Below are 14,234 nucleotides of genomic sequence, written 5' to 3' on the forward strand. Positions count from 1 at the left end.
TTTACAAAGGGAGTAAATTCCAAACTAAATTTATTGTTTTTGTCCCTACTGAACCCATTGTCCCGTATTTCTGGTTACTGTTCATGGCACTACAAAGTTTTTTTCCCCCCAAAAAAATGAACATTGTTTTTAGTTCTCTTTTCCTTTAAAGAATAGCTAGTTGAATTTTATTCATTTTCCTTTTTGCATTGAGTCACAGGTTTATCCTTTATTATATGATACCATTGCTACTACTTTAGTTTAAAACCCCTTGTTATGATTATGGTGATACTAGGTTTCCCCTTCTCCCCTCCCTGAATAGTATTTCCGTAATGTTTTGCTTTTGTTTCTTGTCCCATTTCCTTTTATTAGTTATGCTGCCAGGTTTATTTCCATACCGTGTATGTTTCACCATTTTATTTACCTATTCAAAACCTTTTCTGCTTCATCAATTTGTATTTGACTTCAAAACATGAGCTTTATATTAAAGGTCCTTAGGAGTGTGTTCCATGTACCATCTTTCCAGGCATTTTTCTGTCACTAAAATATTTGCTGTTTACTAAAGATGCTCTCATTTTCCCCAGCACTGCCACTGCCCGGGCTAGGGCCTTTTTTTTACAGTGTAGATTCTGTTTTTGTCCTTCTAAGGTTTCACAGTTCTGAAGTCTTTTTTCATTGTCCTAACAAGAAGCAGTCTTGTCTTCTGTGACTGCTCTTGGCCATCTCTTTGTCCTGATAGTTTACCTCTTTTGTTTTGTTTTATTTTATAATCATTTCTGTGTGTCTCATGGTAGACAAGTACATTGAGGGGAGGATGTATTTTCGAGTTCCTCTTTTATGTCTAGAATAATACCTTACATATTTTATATGTCAAATAATTATTTAAAACAAAAATTCTTTTGGAAATTGTTAAAACTGTGTTTTCTTTGTTAAGAGTTCTTCTGTGGGAAAAAATCAAAATAAAAGCAGCAAACCAGGAGCTATTTGGTCTAGGTTTTGTTGATCAGGTATTTAATACAGGATCAGAAACCCCTGGAACTTTTTAACTAGTTTTTCTCTGAGTAATGAACTATGCACAAGGCCATGCTAACAGTGATTTTAATAATACAGTTGTTTTTGAAGTGACTATAATTAAGCAGGCAGCCATTGTGTTTTAAAAAGTTTATTTTTCTTTTGTTCCCTTACCCTAGAATATTTGAGTCCTTATATAATGGATAATGGCTGCTATATTAAAAAATCTTTTCTGTTTTTTCTTTGCTAAATTCTAGTCTCTTGTAATCCTATTAGGGAAAATCTGGTAGTTTTTAGTAACTGTTTGGAACAACTGTTATGATATTTCTCCATCTCTGTAGTTATATTTTTCAGGAATTAGGGTGATTGAGAGAGGTATTTCCCTGGTTTTGCCCCTCCCCCTTTGAGTATTTTTTCCTAGACATCCTCGATTCAGTAAGATATTTCTTGCTTGAGCTCTTCCTTTGTTCCTTGAAAACAGGGGGTACCCACTGAAAATAAGCTGATGACTCAGCTACTGTGCTGCTTCTCCAGGGACCAGAGCCTACTCTGATTCCTTTTCAGGACCCCATCCCCCTCCCTTGGGCCTAGAAAAGAAACCCTTGGGCATCTGCATTGAAAAGGGGTGTGTTGTTTAAAATTACAGTGTTTAATATAGCCACATTCAAGACTACCAGGAGAAATGGAGTCTTAGTCCATGTTGGGAGCTCAGGTGATTTTTTTTTTTTTTTTACGTACTTATTTCTCCTCTCGTAAGAAATAGTCCAATGCTCAGATTTATTAAGGAGGAAAATAATAGTATGACTTTACCGTAAACTAATGACTATGTGAAGTTAGTAGCCAGGAGAATTGGATTCATGGTTTTACAGATTAAAATCTGTTGCACAGAAGATCAAGAACAGAAGAGGACAAACTAAATGAGCTAAATAAACTACTATTCATGCTTTCATGAAATATCAGAATTCTCCCGAAACATTGTGATATAACTGTCACTCATCTATCTATCTACAGATATTTTTATGAAGAAACAAAAACCCACTCAAGCTATTGTACATATATATATATATTATATATATTATAAATATATTGCAAATATACTCTGAAACTAAAGCGTTGAAAATTTAGGACCTTAACAACTGGATTTAATACTTGTAAAACTATGGAAAATATTGAAAATTGTCAACTTTTAAATCTTTCCTGTGGGTTTCCTATTCCCCTCCCCTCCCCTCCCCTCTCCCTCTCCCTCTCCCTCTCCCTCTCCCTCTCCCTCTCCCTCTCCCTCTTCCCTCTTTCCTTTCCCCTCTGCCCTCTCTTTTCCCTTCCTCTCACTCTCTTTCTCTTCGTAAATTGATTTTTCTTTATTTCTTGTCCTCATAGCAAAATTTGGTTACTGCAAAGAATTCAGATCCCCTCACTTACACTGAGTAGTAGAGACTATATCATCCTAACATATCCCTAGGAAAGAGAATCTGGTTGAGTAATTGGAGGATGGCTGTCTCCCGGGTAGATATCTCAGCCATGGATGAGAGGATGACGTCACAGAGTTAAAAGTGTGCTACTAGAGACCATTATGGGTTGGGGAGCAGTTCTTAGATGAGAAGAGTATTTTGTAAGCTGGGTATATTCCTGAAAGGGATCTACCATATTGAACACCAAGGATGGTGTAAATGTTTCAATGAGTAGCTAATTAGATAAATGGAGAAACTGAGAACAAGAGATATATTAATTCTAAGCCTATGAATCCCATTTGTAGTTTAAAAAGCTTTGCATTCATAACCACAAGCAACCACAGGCAATATGTTAAAGAAGATAAAGTGGTAAGTGAAGAATTCCTTCAGAAGGATGTTAGCAATATTATAGCAAGTTATACATCGCAGGATGTTGGTCCTGCTTTTACATCACGAGATTTCTAACTGGTGTCTTAGCAACCACTGTTCAAATACTATAGCAGAAAAGATGCATAAATCTCATTTTATATTTTCTTTAAAGCATTATATACCTTTGCTTTGGCCAGAGATTCATCCAGCATACCAGGTTCTTAAGAAATTTAGTAAATCACGATACCACTGGAATATATAGATTTTCAAGTTCTTTCCAAATGTGTCTTTGTTTTTTCCTTCAGTTTTACATATTAAAACTTTAAAAGTTGAATTTAAAAATACCATAAAATTTGATTTTTTTTTTTATGGTACCGGGGATGGAACCCTTCTACCTCCGGACAACACTCCCAGACCTATTTGTATATATATTTTTTATTTGGAAACAGGGTGGTCTCTTAAGCCAACGAGGCTGGCTTCGAACCTGTGCGATCCTCCTGTCTAGCCTCCCAAGTGTGGGGATTACAAGTGTGCGCCACCACGCCCGGCTGACTTTTGTTTTTAAATTCTTGATCAAAAAGAAGTTGTAGTGTGGGGTACTTAGTAAAGGAATTAGTGCCTGCTTATGAAAACATTTAAGGCCAGTAAGAACGTGGGATTATCTTCTGCAGATTTTTTTGTGGACAGTTTGTATTGTATGCAGTGCCCTTTGCCCCAATTTTCCAATTGTGGGTAATTTCTCCTGGACAAAAGATAACCAGTAAAGCTTGTTTCCTTTTATAAAAAATAAATTTGGACTCATGAGTATGTTCTTAAAATATTTATAGTCAATTTGTAAGATGTAGTATATTTTGTAGCATGATGTGGGATCATCACAAAATTATATAGTTGTAGTGTGTATGTTTTTTGCTGGTGTTGAACCCAGGGCCTTGTTTATGCTGACTACATACTCTACCACTGAGCTTTCCCCTCAGCCTTTAGTTATATTTTAATAACAGGTTCCTGGTGTTTGCGTCAAGACTTTGCAGAGAAAGATTTAGCCTAATTCAAATACTTGTTAAGCAGATTAGAAACAGGGACTCTTTATTCTTTGAGCTATTTTAAAGTATACTTTTACCAATTTGGACATCAAAATTATATCTGATCTTCAAATAGTGTTTTCTAACTAGTACTGAATGATGTTAGAAAAAAGAGCCAAACAAAAGGTAAGAAATAAACAAATCGCACAACCATTTAGCCTATTGCTAAAATCACCACTGCACCTTTTTAATTTTACTTGTATTTTAGATTTTTTTTTATAGCGACAACTAATGTGCTGGGTTCTTTCTACTTTTGGAGGTTATTTCTAACTTGCATATAACAAACACGCATTGAGGTTTCTTATACTTCTAAACATTCGGCAATTCATTACATTTTTTTATTTGCTGATATTATGCATGCTTCTGTAGTGGAAGTAAATATATAGTGCTTTAAGGAACATGTAAATTAAGGACTAACAGTAATGGGCAGATTGTAGTGAATTCCTTTTGAATGGTGCAACAAACTGGTTCTTAGGAGTTCAGAACAGAAAAGAGTTTGCCTAGAGTGGCCTTTGATGGACTAATTGAGGAGCGTATGTTGAAATTGTTCTGGAAAGGTTCTTTGGGATTTAGTTAGGAGATAGGGTAATATAAATCAAGCTTTCCAAAAACGAGAAGGTCTAAGATATATTCAGGGAAGAGTATTTTGGTTGTCATGTTGGGGGGAGAATAAGATAAAAATATAAATATTGAAGTCAGATTGTGGATTTTACAGTGCATATCCCTATATGACAGTAGCGCAGTGCTGGGGTTTCAGTCTGCCCATGGTGTTTGAGAAGTACTGAAAGAGTAAGAGAAAAGGGGCAGAAACGTCAATGAGAAAAAAAGTCTATGAGTTGCACTAAGTTGGTGGCAGGCAGAATGGACAGGAAGGACATACACACGGATAATTGAGGACGTTACTAACAGAATGGAGGACTAACTTCTTAATGGCCACAAAGGATAAAGGAATGTTCCAAAAGATGGTTCTGAAGTTTTAAACCTGGAGACAAGTGAGAATTAGAAACTACATAAAAATAAAACGATTACAGAAGAAACTATTGGTGGTATTGGAAACCATTTCATTTTCAGTGAAATTGATTTTACTGGTGAAATATGTGAATATATCAGACATGTAGTCACACATGTGGGACTGGGTTTGGGAGAGGAATCAGAATGAGCCACGATACGGTAAAGGAAACACTAGATGTGAAGGCTACTTTGCAAAATTTGGGACCTAAAGAAAAAAAGAAGTTAAGATTATAGATACTGTGTAAGGACCAATGCAAAGTATTTCTTGGGAATGTAGGAGTAGTATGTGGTTGTAGAATGAAGCCAGTGATTAGAAATAGACTAACAATACTAGAGATAATAATTTCGGGGATATTGTCAATATGGAAAAAAGAATAGTGATCTTAAAATACCTGCAATTTGAGAATACTAGTTACAATATACCTTCATCAGTCACTGTTATAGCTTACAAAGCCAGCCATTGCATTCTAGAACATTAAATGCCTTAGAAGATTTACTTGGTTTAGTATATCTTCATGGTTTGGTGGAAACATCTACCTGTCATGTTGATGTTAAAACCAATACTGGAGTATGAAACAGTGCATTTGCAGACATCTTTCTGTGCCGTATCAATTTGAAATTCTTTTCTAATTTTTAGCCGTCTTTTGACCACAGATTGCTGAAAAATTTATTATCACCATTGGTGAATATCCTCAAGTTCTTCAGTTTAATTGTTAGTAAAGACTCAATTCCGTATCTCCCTGACTGTTGTGTAGTTTTAGTGATGTACTAACAGAGATGGTATTTGTTGTTATAGTATTTCATCAGCATGCTAAATAATGGCTTCATAAATAAATTTTAAAAATTGGCCAGTGTGTTAACACGTTTTAATACTTTCCCAGTGCAATTTTTATTTTGCAGAAATTGAAATAAAGTCCATCTACTGCTACCTATCTGGCATTTTTTATTGATAGGTTGCATGTCTTGGAGTAGAGCTATCATGGTTAATAGTATAGACTTGGGAGTCAATTAAACCAGTTTGCAATCATGGCCTACTATTCTATAACTAAAAGACCTTAGGCTAGCTTTTTAATGTCACTTATTTTTATCTTCAAAATATAGATAATAATTCTGACTGAGTAGTTTTGAGGTACAAGTAATATCTAATATTATTTAAATTTCTGATATTTGATAAGTACTGAGTAATGTATATTTGCTTACAGTGGAGACAAAAATGCTTTAAAACTTGCTGCATCATGTTTATCAGACGCTTCATAATTTTTCTTTTATGACAGTTGCTTGAAATAGGACGTGAACTGTCATTGAATGAATGAATGGTTAAGTGGGAACCTGACTCTCCAAAAAGCCTTTACTCGCCTACCTGTGTATACCTACCTGTGTATACCACTGGGCTATCTTGAAAGTGCAAATGTGATAAGGGATTGCAGAAATGAGTTGATATGCTTTAGTACTAGATATTCTTAGGAGCTACGGTGGTTTATGTTCTAGATCTGATATTTTCTTTCATAGCAGTAGAAACTTTTGAGAATACTGGTCTTAGAAATGGTAGGGTAGCTAATTCTAGTCTGGGCCCTGTGGCTCTGAGGTCAATTGGGTTTTTAAAGTAGGGACTGTTGGTAGTAGTTGATTTTTTTTTTTAAAGAGCAGCTGCTTTTCTTCTCATCTCGGATGAGTATCAGAATGGAAAATCTTTTTAGGTTAGGATCTCTTTATTTCGCTTAGTCTCTCTGCCTATACCTCTCCTTGGCAGATTTGTTACATAGAGGAAAAGCAGGGACTCTGGAGTCTGTCTTCCAGTCTGGAACCTCTCTGATCTCCAGTTTTTCATCTATACTCTAATATCTTCTCTGATAAAATTTGGTACTCCAAGTAAGATAATAAATCTTAATGGATTAGCACCCTGCCTCCTGCATAGTAAACCCTCAATCAATATTAGGGCATTGCTACTGAGGCTGCTGTAGTTTGGAATAATGAGGATTACATTATAATTAAGAAAAAGATCGATTGCTTCTCTCAGCATAGTACCTGGCATATTAAATAAAAATGTTCCTTCCCATTCAAATGCCCACCACATCCTCTTACCCAGGAATAAGTAGCAAGTAGATGACTTTCTTCTGTACTGAATCTTTCCTCCAGTCTCTAACAAGAAAATGAATAATTAGGTTCATATACTTCTGAATGTCAAGGGGTGAGGTTTTAGAATTAGTCTTGCATGATAGCACATTATAGGTATGTGGATTAAACTGTTTATCTGGTTATACAGATGCTGTTGACTGAGTACTTGGATATGAAAAATACTCGCACAGCCTCTGAGCCCTCAGCTCAATTGAGCTATGCCAGTTCTGGACGGGAGTTTGCAGCCTTTTTTGCCAAGAAGAAACCTCAGAGGCCCAAAAATTCTCTTTTCAAGTAAGTATCACTGCTAGCAAGATAGCAAGGTGTCAAGAAGTATTAGGTCCCAAGTAGGGTGGCTTTCTACTTTATTGACAGCCATCACTTTCTGTGGCTGGCGTTGAAGTAGTTTGTAGTAAATGAATATATATTCAGTTTTGTTTAACTTTGTTCTGTTCTCTGTGGTGGCTATTTTGGAATGTGGTTACTGGACCATCTAGAATTCTTAATATAAAGGCCATACATTTATTTCTTAATTTATCTTATATAAAATTAAGGGAAATGCAACTCCTCAGAAGTTTTTGGGGAATTTTATATGAGATAAACAGAAATGAAATATGTCAGCACAGATAAAACCCCAAGTACTAAGAAATAGTCTTTGTTAATAAAGTCACAGAAATCTTCTGCGCTAAGCAGTATTGGGCTTTTTGTTTAATAAATGACAGTCTGAATTTTTTAAGTACTATTTTAGTTAACCCTACCAGGTCATGTGCCCCAAGTATAACAGCAAATAGTTAATGTTAATATTGTTAATAATAACAGCTAAGTCCGATTGAGTGCTTCCTAAGGACCAGGCTCTCTAGTTATAAGTTTCTCAGAATGATCTCAATTTAACATAATATTCTCTATTTAACATAACTTAAACTTCAATAGCAACAGTAGTAACATTTTCTGAGTCCATATTAAGTGCTGAGCTATTAGGCCATTTTCATGGGTATTCTCACTCGCTCATTATAGCAACCTCATAGGCAAAGTTGAGATACAAGAGGGTTATTTAAGATCCCATAGATAACAAGTGGCAGAAGGAGGATTCAAATCCAGCAGTCTACCTAACCAGCTTTTTTTCTGCCCTCCCTCTTTTCCTCCCTTGATCCATCCCTCCCTTCATTCCTCCTTTCCTTCTGCTGGAGATTGAACCCAGGTTCATTCTACCTCTAAACCACACCCCCAGCCCTCATTTATTTGAAAACAGTGGTCTTGCTAAGTTGCTGAGGCTGACTTTGAACCTGAGATCCTCCTGTTTTAGCCTCCCAAGTACTAGGATTATAGGCATGTGCCATCACACCAGCTTCTTGTGAATCTTTTTAAGATTTATTTTAACATACAGACTTAATTTCTTAGAGCACTTTTAGGTTTACAGAGAAGTGGACAGGACTTACCAAGAAATCCCTTATACTCCCTGCCCCTTTCTTTCTCTATGAACATCTTACAGTAGTGTGATGTATTTGTTAGAACTGATGAACTAATATTGTTATGCCATTATCAACTATAGTCTAGAGTTTACATTGGGTTCACTGTTTGCATCATATAATTCTAAGCAGTGCATAATGTCATTTATATACCATTGCAGCATCAGTATCTGCTGTGCTCCTCGTGGTCGCTCCTCCCCCTCCTCCCTTACTCCCAGGAGCCACTGTTTTCATAGTTTGGCCTTTCCCAGAATGTTCTAGAAATGGAATCATCTAGTATATACCTTTTGAAGACTGGCTTCTCTCACTTTTCAGTATGCAGTTAAGGTTCTTCAGCTTCTTTTTGAGGCTTGCTAGATATATATATATTTTTGTATTGTAAAATGATACTCCCTTATGTGGATGCCCAGCTCATTTATCTACTTACCTGGTTGAAGAATATCTTGGTTGCCTCCAATTTCTGGCAATTATGAATAATAAAGCATATAAACACTCATGTGCAGGATATTGTTTTCATTTTCCTACATACTAACCTGAGCAAGCAAAAGTCTTTCAAAAATTTATTTATTTTTGTTTATTTTAGTTTTCAAATTTTTTATCGGTGCATTGTAGTCATATATCTTAATGGGGTACAAGATGGTGGAGACATACATGCACACATCACCCAATTACCCTTACCTAATTCCCACCCCATTTCCTCTCCCTCTCTCCTTCTCATGTTTGGCTTAGTGATTGACATTGATATGTTTGTTAAGGAGCATCATGTGCATTAGACAATTCCCTCTTCCCCCTCTCACACCCTCAGTTAGGTCGCCTTATTTGCTCATCCATAGTACCTCCTTGGTCACCTAGAGTCCTCCTATGACCCATTTTCTCCCTAGCTTCCGCATATTAGGGAGAGCATCTACTTTCTTATTTTTTTGTGACTGGCTAATCTCACTTAGCATAATGTCCTCCAGTTCCATCCATTTCCCTGTGTTTTTCTTTATGGCTGAGTAAAATTCCATTGTGCACATATTCCATAGTTTTGTAATCCATTCATCTGTTGACTGATTCCATAGTTTGGCAATGGTGAATTGTGTAGCTATGAACATAGATATGCATGCATTAGTTTGGTAGTTTGGTTTCCATTCTTTTGGGTATTGTATGGACATACATTTTTAACTAATTTGGGTAAATACCTAGGAGCACAATTTCCAGATTGTATTCAAAGGCTTTGTTTAACTTTTTCTTTTCTTTTCTTTTCTCCTTCCTTCCTTCCTTCCTTCCTTCCTTCCTTCCTTCCTTCCTTCCTTCCTTCTCTCTCTCTCTCTCTCTCTCTCTCTCTCTCTCTCTCCTCTTTCTTTCTTTCTTTCTTTCTTTCTTTCTTTCTTTCTTTCTTTCTTTCTTTCTTTTCTTTCTTTCTTTCTTTCGTGGCACTGGGGAATGAATCCAGGGAGATTTTCCCTCTAAGTTATACCCCTCAGCCCAATTTTTTTTTTTTTAATTTTAAAACAGATCTCACTAAGCTGCAGGGGGCATTGCTAAGTTGCTGAGGCTGGCTGCTAACCTGTGATTCTCTTGTCTTAGCCTCCCAAGTACTGGGATTACAGGCATGCACCACTGTGCACACTTCTATGTTTGATTTTATAAGACACTGTCAAATTGTCTTCCTAAGTGTCTTCAATTAAAAAAATGAATAATTAATTATCTGTTTATTAATCTTTTCTGCCAGTTTTCAATTCTCTTTTCCTTAGGTTCTAGAATTTAAGCCCAGTTCTAAAATAATCACTGGCACGGGAAAGCCGGCCTTGGTAACACCCTTACTCCCAGCAGGTTCATCTCTGGTGCTACGTCTCTAGTTGGAGAGGGAGCTACTTTTACTGGGCAAAGAGAGAATAAGGAAGTAAAACACCAGATGGAATTGGGGATATGTTGGCCAGCAACGCACACAGTGGAAGAAAGAGATGACTGATAGAGGCAACCGAGACTCTCAGAAGGTGCCCAACTAGGCCTCCCCCTCCTCTTCCCTCCCCTTCCTTCCCTTCTTCTTAACTTTCCATTGTAGATGTAGGTTTACTGCAGAATGTAGGCTTCTCTATTGCAGAATGTCTGTAATTTCTAGCTCTCAACTCTTATACACCATTACAATGTCAATGTCTGCTGTCCTCGTAGTCTTCCCTCATCCTCCTCCCTTACTCCCAGGAACCACTGCCTCCATAGTTTGGCCTTTACCAGAGTCCTTCCAGAGCTGTAATTTCCAGCTCTCAATGCTCACCTCTAACTTTCAACCTCAGACCATGCACAGAAACATTTTCAAACATTTAGCTAATCTTCTGAAGTTACAGTAATGGAAAAAAAAATGACTCTAATTGCTAGAAATGAGAAAATTAACTTTAAAATTGTTACACGTTTATTATTATTGGGCAGTAATAAAACTCAGCACCGACACAGAATTAGGCGGTTATTACAGATTCGCCTGCCTCTAGTCTCGGTTTCACTATTAATGAGCCGTGGGTGCCTGACTGTCTCCTGTCTTAGCAGGCCTCGGTGCCTTTGGCTATAAAAATGAAGAGGTGAGACTGAATAATCTCTAGTGCCTCTTTTACTATACAATTATATCAATCTGTGACTTGTCACAAACATAAAAAGAATTCTTGAGTAGCAAAACTATATCAAGTCACCAAGGATTAAGATTTTGGAGGGCTGGACTGTTTTTATCACATCCGTGAAGGACTTTATTACCCTCTTTAATTGCCCTTAGCCAAGGTTAATTAAGTGTGTTTAAGTTCTCTCTCATCGTTCAACGTGAGCCTCTTTATTCTTTGCTCAAGAGTTTATTTTTTCCCTTTGCCATCTCTGATCAATAGCTGTCAGCATGCTGTTTAGAGGTCAGTGGCTTCTCTTCTGCACTTGACTGGCAGGTGGCACTTTTGATACACTGCACACTTTGCCTTCCTTCTGGCTGTTAGTGCCTCTTAGTTCTTGGTAGGGTGCAGAGAGAGGATCAAGCAACCCAAGGGTTTCCCTCCCAGACTGACATTGGACCTGCATTCATCTTTATTGTCAGCTGTGGATAAAGAAGACATAATTAAGAAGATGACTACGCTCCCACCCTGTTGCCAGAGACCTCGCCCATTCTCACGCCTGCTCTTTTCATTCTTTCACTGTTTACCCCTTAGTGGCAAGCATTCTTAGAAGGATTCCTTCTTTTGTCAGCCTGTTATCTTGCCTCTGAAAATCTCAGGTTTGAAGTGGAATCCCTTAGCCTATCAAAGGATTTACTGTTTGATGTAGTCGTAATTTTCCCTGCTTTTCTTAGCTGTAGGTTTCTCCCTAAGAATGATTCATTTTTGTTGTTGTCATTGTTCACTGTTTCAGCTTTTAGGGACCCATTCTTTATCATGAACCTGCCTCCCATGTTTCCCATCGTTGGAAACAGTTCCGGGATAGGTGTGAATGAACACTTTTGCAGCTTGTTATTTTTGAGGGTATTTTATGAGATCGTGGGTGGCAGATCAAAAAAACTAACAGCCACTTGAAAACAATATTTTTTAGGATGTTAGGGAGAGACCAAAGATGCTTGCTGCTTTGATGCGATTTTTCAGCATTCTTTTAAGCGATGCCCTTTGTACCAGTCCTCTAACTGGGGTGGAGGTGTTAGAGTGCAGAGCCAGGATGTCTGTGGTGTCAGCTCGCAGTCATGATGGATTTTGAGCTGGATAATAATGTAATTTAAATGACTTTACAGGTTGCCCATGGGGCTAAGTATAGGAATCCTGGTAAGGGATAATAATGGTCCCAGGGTAAAGCAAAGTTAGGGCATACCACAGTTGTGCTAGTTGAAATGTAGAATAAGCCAAAGATCTAAGTACTATTGTAGACAAATGTCATTTATAAATCAAGGCCAGAGGCAGCTGTCTCTGGCCCTATCATGGTATAGCCAGATGTTGTGATTGTCACACATGGGAGAATATCACACAGACCAGAGTAGAATACTTGGGAACAGATGCATACCACCGGCGCGCTTGCCACCTAACCATTTGTTTACCCTGCGTTTCATTGCAGGTTTGAGTCCTCCTCTCATGCCATCAGTATGAGTGCCTATTTGCGAGAGCAGAGAAGGGAGCTCTATAGTCGAAGTGGAGAACTTCAAGGTAAGCAATTGGTTTAATCTGGCAAAGTCTATTTTCTTGAGGGAGATCTGAAGTGTTTATAGTATGCAAATTTGTGGTTTACATTAGAAGATTCTTTCTAGATAATGAACATTTAAAGACTTAATAATCTAGTTCTACTATCATTTCCCAGCATCAGCTTCCACGAAGCTAAAACTGTTTTCTATGGCTAAAGGACATACAGAGTTGCTACCATTCAAGTGAGGATTCCAAACAAAAGCGATGAGGCTTGGCTTTCCAGCTTACAGAGCAGGCCAGGCCAGTCACAGTTCAGCAGAATGACCTTCTTCTGTGGTAGCCACTATTACTGGTCCCTTCATTAATGTTGAAACCTTCAGGAATATGGCAGGTGCAAGAGAAATTTGGAAGAGGGTAAATGCAACTCTTCTTTGCTTAAAGAAAAGGATGCCTTTAAGGAGTTTGTCTAATCAATAGTCTTTGATATTCAGGAAACTTGATGCCTATGTATGGTTACTAAAGTGTTGTAGCCTGCCAAAGAAAATACTTAGGAAATAACTTACAATATACTTAAACAAAATAACGATCAAACCAAAAACATTTTTTTGTATGTTAAAAAAGATGTGAATCATGGTAAACATAATTAAACTCTGTGGAGGCCTGCTAAGTGTAAGACATTCTAGGCTTTGAAGGGGTAGAAGTCAGGTACAAAGAAATATAAGATAAAACCTTAAGATCCAGTTATGAAAGTTATAGTTATATATAAGTATTCATGTGCGCATGTATGTATATATGTACACACACACATATATGCAGTCAACTCTCTGTGTAGTTGCTTCTGTACTGAATATGTATAGAACTTTTTGTCCTCATTCCCCTAAACCCTACAGTATAACTTTACAGTATAACTATTCATAAAGCATTTACATTTTACTGAGTGTTATAAGTATCGTAAGATGATTTAAAGTATGTAATAGAATTTATATACATTACATGCAAATACTACATCATTTATATGCGACTTGAGCACCTGTGGATTTTAGTATCCACAGGGGATAATTGTTTCTGCAGCATCCCCCACAGAGACGCAGGCATACCAGTAAAGATGCAGGGAAGTAAATACTAACAACTTAGTGGGCTGTGTGCATAGCATTGCCAGAGGAGTGAAGAGATGGCAGTGATAGTTTAAATTGTTTTTGAACTCTGAACATTCTCCGTGATGCATGGCTTGTTCACTTTTACTGTCTTTGACGCACTGTGGGCACTTGGGGCATTTTGCAGCGACCAGTTTGCACAATTGAATAGTTAGCTTTAAGACTCATCATAGTTCTACATCAAACACTACCAAATAACCAGTCAGCCTTTCTGGGCTTGAAGACTGTTGCCTACTCATCCGGCCTCCACCTTCATTACTAGTCTCATAACCTGTAAAATTTCCAGGCTGCTAGGTGTGCTCACATTCGTATCACAGCAATGGCTCCAGTACGCATACATATGGTAACCCAGAGTAAAAGCCTAGAAATATGTCCCAGGGTATGAGAAAAGGGAGATTACAGCCTCAGCTAGTTAGTGAGGCCCATTGCATCTCACTGAGACCCTGTTTCAAAAGTACAGAATAAAAAACAGGGCTGGGGTGTAGCTCAG

At 37.5% G+C, this 14,234-nt stretch overlaps 1 protein-coding gene across 1 annotated transcript in view; it reads left to right on the top strand.

Moving 5' to 3' along the window:
* The window catches only part of EXOC4 (exocyst complex component 4), a gene marked incomplete at both ends in the record, with an annotated part of 858,131 nt that overhangs the window by 230,811 nt on the left and 613,086 nt on the right, over positions 1–14,234 (top strand). The window contains 2 exons of the mRNA XM_080701126.1: positions 7,161–7,306; positions 12,526–12,614. Coding sequence (XP_080557252.1) covers positions 7,161–7,306; positions 12,526–12,614 — 235 coding nt within the window. The remainder of the gene's footprint in view (positions 1–7,160; positions 7,307–12,525; positions 12,615–14,234) is intronic.

Source organism: Muscardinus avellanarius, assembly GCF_963383645.1.
Source record: "Muscardinus avellanarius genome assembly, chromosome: 9".
Classification (NCBI taxonomy): Eukaryota; Metazoa; Chordata; class Mammalia; order Rodentia; family Gliridae; genus Muscardinus; species Muscardinus avellanarius.